General features: G+C 33.9%; 1 protein-coding gene across 1 annotated transcript; it reads right to left on the reverse strand.

Annotated features, from left to right (window-relative positions):
- Window positions 1-487: 487 nt before the first annotated feature.
- ifi44b (interferon induced protein 44b) lies at window positions 488-2,887 on the reverse strand. Its single transcript, XM_059553391.1, has 5 exons — window positions 2,867-2,887; window positions 2,539-2,598; window positions 1,353-1,524; window positions 756-856; window positions 488-673 (listed from the first exon to the last, which is right to left on the reverse strand). Exons 1-5 carry the CDS (start codon window positions 2,885-2,887, stop codon window positions 488-490), a joined length of 540 nt encoding a protein of 179 aa, XP_059409374.1.
- Window positions 2,888-6,202: the final 3,315 nt, after the last annotated feature.

Here is a 6,202-nt window from a genome sequence, read left to right on the forward strand (position 1 = left end):
CACACATTATCGTAATTGTTTTTATTAAGAAAGTGGTTTATTAATAGCCAGAACAGTAAGGGACAGTGAGGTTGTAAAACTATTAAACAACAGTTAAAATATTTCTTAATACAAGTGTATTAAGCTACAATTATAATGCTGAAGTAAACATGCTACAATTTTCTCAGCATGCATGGTAGACCAGGGTATTGTCACAAGAACAATACTTTATTAATATGTAATAACTTGAGTGTAATTGTAGTCCAAAAAGGAATAGTTCAAAATAATTTCAAATAATGAATGTGTGTCTACAGAGAAAAATTACTAATAGGTATTAATAAACAACCCTACTCCATTAAATACTGAGTCATAATAAATATGAATCACACAAGCAAAGACTTAATATAGAATTCTTATTAAACATCAAACAATACCCCAGACTTTTCTTTATCATAATCACACATCATTTTATTTCTGTCAAATAATAAAGGTAAAACAACTTCATTCATCATTCATTCATAAATTCATTGTCTGTCTGGTCCTGTACATAGTCGCTGGCAAAGTTAACAATGTTTAATAATGCCTTTAAAATCAGAATATCCATTTTTGTATTGCCGGGGTCCTCATCATGATAGTTCTTTACCGGGAAGATGCAATTCACAGGAACGCCCAGTTTAATAGAGCACTCCTCCATCTGTGATTCCACAATAACATGTATTGGCATATTTATTTCAGCAAACAGAGCTAAAAATCTAACATTTTTCATACAGACTCACCTTCTCTTTAACTTTTTTGCTTGTGTAGACCTTCTCAAGGTTGCCTTTAACAAGTGGACACACTTCATCCACCTTGGTCATGATAATGACTTGAGGAATGCCTGCGGTACATTAACCACAACTACTTATTTATAAATAGTCAAATATTTTATTATGAGCATTATGAGAACGGTCTAAAGTGCATAAATAAAAGCATGTATTATAAAGAGCTGTTTTTGTCTCAGAGCAGTCAAACTATTGTTTTAGCTTCAGGCAGCAGACAGAGCTATGCTTGAGTCTTTGTATTCTTATCTTGGTGGGTTTTGCTCTCAGTACATGACTGTCCATACACTTTACTGTGAATTGTATCAGCAAAAATATCAGACTCATTATTTCATTATTTGCATAAACATAACTGCACCCATGGCAATGACAAAGGAACCTACTGTAAGTATTTTCCATTTTGTGCCTTCAGTACATTCCTTTTATTTTCTACAGTTCAATATATTTAATCATCCTCAAAAATGAAAATATTTTATGTCATATAATGAAATATGAAAGGTATACAATTCAAAATAATATATTCACTCCAGTAAAGATGTGTTCTACATGACTCACCCAAGTCTCTTGCTTGGTGACGAACTTTTTTCAGCTGGTCAATTACAATCTGTTCCATTGGAGATATGGAGTAAGCTGAAATAACAGCCACCAGACAGTGAATCCTGTCATTTAGACTGGGGTTTTCTTTATATTTTGGGTTTCCTTCAGAAATTGGACTTTCTGCGTTACACTGAAGGGATAGAAGCACTAAATATATCACAAGAATATGCAATTAAAAACAGCTTTGAACTATAATAGGCTTGTTATAAATTTGAACCATTTTACAGTTTTTTTTTCAATTGCTAACATCCTTTTGTCCAAGCTGTACAGTAGTCAAATTTTCAAAACTCTAAACATAAGTAGCACAACATCCGTCTGTTGTGAATAACACAATTTGTGTTGTTTTCACACAATATGCACACTGTTAGACATTTCTGTAATTTCTAGAGTTATTTACTGTATATCACCCAGTATATGAGCTTTTTCATTTTCATTATGAGTTAATGTGAAAACCTTATACTAATAACTTTTGATATAAAGCATAAATTAATCATATGAAAAGTACTACTGAAAGGCTTTGAAATATTTTGACCTGTATAATTTAAGATGATGTACTGTGCTATTTGTGTTATGTATTAACTTACTTTATATCCATTTTTGACATGGCCCAGTAATATTTTTGAAATGTCTTTGGGATGCACACCTTTTCCTTCCTCTTGTTCCACTCCCCTGATGTCAGTAAATGTGAAAGGTAAGTAAGAGCCTCCATTCTTTCTCAGTTTAAGCTGCTTGCACTGGAAACAAAAAAACAAATGTACACTTAAAGTGAACACACACCCAGAGCAGTGGGAAGCCAGTGGGGGTTTAGTGCCTTGCTCAAGGGTCTCACCTCAATCATGGTATTGAAGGCAGAGAGAGCACTGGTTATTTACTCCCCCCACCAACAATTCCTGCTGGACCTAAGACTCAAACCCGCAACCTTTGGGTTACAAATAAACTCTCTATCCAGTAGACCATGACTGCTTACATACTGTATGTACACAAACTTCCTAAATCAATCAGAGTTCCATTAATTACTTCCAAAAATAGTTGCTTGTCACACCTATTGGTTTACTGATATAAACTGCAAAAAGCCCCAGTGCTGTTGAAATAAATAACATTCTGTGACCCCAAACTAACTTTTCTATATATGAAATGCTATTACCTCCATAGTGAAACTATGACCACTTATTGAATCTGCCAGGGCTCTGGTGGTGTTGCGGCCCTGGAGAACATTATCCATAGAGTTGAAGAAACTGGATTTTCCAGCACCTACTGGTCCATGCAGAAGCATTCTGAGAGAATTGACATCTTTGCTCCCAGTTTTGAAATTGTTAAGAGTTGTCAAAAGTTTTTGCTTCTCAGCTTCACTAAAGGGTCAAAAATCACCAAAAGGAAAGATGTTAGATACAATCTGAGCTATAAATTGCATTTGCCCTGTATTTATTGTTAGACCATGTGAAATACTGGAAATCAATGGGCTCATTACTTACATCCAGATGACTGTCCTCCATGGTTTATCCAACTCTGTTGAATTTTAGAAAGTGTAGAAACACTTTTTGATGTTGTTTTCTATGTTTTCCTTAAATTTAAGAGTCATCTTTTTTTTTTTTTGCATGAAGTCAATACTACTTTTCATGAATTGTCATTTAGATGTTGATATTCACTCACTTCTACTTACTAAATGAGTGAATGAACTTTGAATATGATGTCTTAAAGGGATAGTTCACCCAAAAATGAAAATTTTATGTTTATCTGCTTACCCCCAGGGCATCCAAGATGAATTTGTTTCTTCAGTAGAACGCAAACCAAGATTTTTAGCTCAAAGCATTGCAGTCTTATAATGTCAGTGGATGGGAATCACGGCTAAAACATAAAATAAAATAAAAATGTAAAATAAAATAAAAAATACACAAACAAAACCTAATTAAACCTTGCGGCTCGTGACGAAACATTGATGTGGAAAGATGCAAAACAATCGGTCTGTGCAAGAAATTGAACAGTATTTATATGTTTTTTTTTTACCTCTGATTCACACAATGTCTGAACTGTTAGAACTCTCCTGAGTCTGTCCTGTAGTGCACGTTCTCAGCAACAGACGATTGCGTCATAACCACTTGACTCTATGTCACACAGTAGAGAAATTACTCACTTGTCTCAATTAAGTTTCAATGGGGTCGCTGTGTCCATTTCTTTTAATGTCTATGATTACTACCACCTATCTCTCAAACTGACCATTGAAACTCTATCTACAATCTAAATTAGCAGTGTCAGTGGTCCACTTGAGAGATAGTTGGCGGTAATGCACTTATAAGTCTGCTATCTGCCATAAAGCGAGAAGAAGATGCCTCAAGCATCTGCTGCTGCTGAGAACATGCACAACAGGACGCACTCAGGAGAGTTCTAACAGTTCAGATATTGCGTGAATCAGAAGTAAAAAATCATGTAAATACTGTTCAGTTTCCTACACAGACCGATCGTTTTGTGTCTTTACACATCAATGTATCATCAAGAGCCGCAGGGTTTAATTTGGTTTTGTTTGTGTATGTTATTTTTTATGTTTTATTGTATGTTTTAGCTGTGATTCCCATCCACTTACATTATAAGAGTGATAGACTGCAACGGTTTGAGCTAAAAAATCTTGATTTTGTGTTCTACTGAAGAAACAAATTCACCTACATCTTGGATGCTCTGGGGGTAAGCAGATTAACATAATTTTGTTTTTGGGTGAACTATCCCTTTAAGGTCAGTTATTTGTTTTTAAAATAATATCATGTGTCAACCACGCATTTTAATTCAATCACAACTTGAAATTTTAATTCTGCAATATGTAAAATATATGGATTTAAATTGTTTTCCAGCATGTAATGTAATTACATTTCCTTTTATATATGGACAATTTCTGTCATAATAATGAGAAAATGACATACCCTGAGATGAAAGGCGTTGTTTTTGAAGAAAAAATGTCATCTTAGTAATGTTTGGCTCTACTAAAATAAAACATTTGCATACACAATCTCCTAAAAATTAACAATATTATAAAAGATGGAAATGTCAAATAAGAAAAAAACAATTACTGGGGTCAAATATTTAAATTCATACATCAGTTTAATCAGTCATCTTTATCACACAAAATATAAAGAATAAAAATAATTGTAATTTTAAAAGTAAAAGTTTAATTTGACTTACTTGTTTTAGAAACTGGGAGTCTGTTTGTCTTTTACTGTGCTAGGTCAGTCCTGTCCTACACATACTAAATCAGTCTGAATCCGTGTGAGGACTTTGCTTTCTGTTTCTACAAAAAACATACATTGTTTTACATAACTGCATAAGGAATATAAATGGATCTACTTGCAAATCAGTCTGGAATTTGTTTAAAATGTTTCCTCATACGTTTCTCATTATAGTGACTAAATAGAGTAAATAATTTAAGTTTGATTTCATCTCCTCACTCCTCTGTTGTTAAAGCATTAATGATATGGTACTGTAGGTAGCCTATTGACTGAAAAAGCTCAATAATAAGGGTTCTCTGAGATGGTTGGATCAATTGTAATATTTTTTTACAGTATGCTAGAAAATAAAATAATAAAATTCATGAAAATGTTTTCATTTGCAAAAAATCTGATCACTAATGAAACGAACAACAAATAGTAAGTAAATGCTGCTCAATCTGAAAGCACGTGCTGAAGATTTACTACTAATCACAGAACACAATCGTTTGATTAATCGTGCAGCCCTAGGGTCTTGTTTACCAAATAAGGACTGATAGATTAACAGAGCTTTCATTGATGTTGAACCAGTGTTTGTTACTGAGCAACTGGGTATAAATGAAGCTGATTGCAAGCACTGATTAGAGAACTACATTGGGGGTGTTACAGTGTGCTTAGTTGAATTTCGAGTTCCTTGGTAAGAGGGTTTTCTGTTGTATTTTGATTCTTAGTGTGTTAAAACTTGTTAATGCATGTTTATTTTGGATAATGTTGGTGTTAATCGAACTGTGTCAGCATGTGGATTTTATGCAGCATTCATTCTTGCTTTGGCTCTAAGTGGAGTCAAATCTAAAGGTAAGTGAACAATGGGCTTTTGAATTTTTTTTTTTTTTTTTTTTTTTTTTATATATATATATATATATATATACAGGGGCGCTGCACAAGATCCCGGGCCCTATGCATAGGCAGTCCTAATGCCCCCCCCCCCCTTGAAAATATATATTCCAGACTTTTCAAGGGCCCTCTCTTCCTTTGGGGCCCTGGTAATCAGTACTGGTTTTACCCCCAATCCTGCGCCCCTGTATATATATATATAAGTTTCTACTCTTTCATGACTGTTGCTTTCTGTTCATCAGTTAGTAAGAACTGATTATATTTCTTTGCAGATTTTCACCATGGTGAAAGCTGTCCCACTGGCTGGGAAAATTTTTGAATGCAATGGGTTCCATTTTTCAGTGACTTTAAACCATGGGCAGAGGCAAGTTTGTCTTCCCTGTAGATGCTATGACTATAGGAGCAAGCCTCATTGTGTAACACTAACTGTTTTACACTACTGTAATGCTAAAAATATATAGGCACACTGAAAAATAATTAATTGAACTTTTTTATTTTTTTTATTTTAAGTGGTTGCAGTCAATTTCAGCTACATTTAAACAAATAGAGTTAAATTTAAATTAGCTAAAATGAATTGATTGCAGCCACAAAACTTAATAAACCCAATGAGCTGCTTTTTTTACACTGCAGGTTTGATCTCTAAAGGAAAGACAAAAAATATCCCCTGTTGGTTATACTACAAACATGTATTTTTACATGGTCAAGGGTGTCTCTTAAAGTTGTCAA

Source organism: Carassius carassius, chromosome 7 (genome assembly GCF_963082965.1).
Source record: "Carassius carassius chromosome 7, fCarCar2.1, whole genome shotgun sequence".
Taxonomy (NCBI): domain Eukaryota; kingdom Metazoa; phylum Chordata; class Actinopteri; order Cypriniformes; family Cyprinidae; genus Carassius; species Carassius carassius.

Excerpts from the sequence above, each read along its gene's own strand:
- ifi44b (XM_059553391.1), bottom strand. The coding sequence starts at position 2,887 with ATGGAGGACAGTCATCTGGAT. Across the intron at positions 1,525-2,538 it reads GTCATAGTTTCACTATGGAG|TGTAACGCAGAAAGTCCAAT; the intron begins GTAATAGCATTT and ends CTATCCCTTCAG. Across the intron at positions 857-1,352 it reads TCACCAAGCAAGAGACTTGG|GCATTCCTCAAGTCATTATC; the intron begins GTGAGTCATGTA and ends AATGTACCGCAG.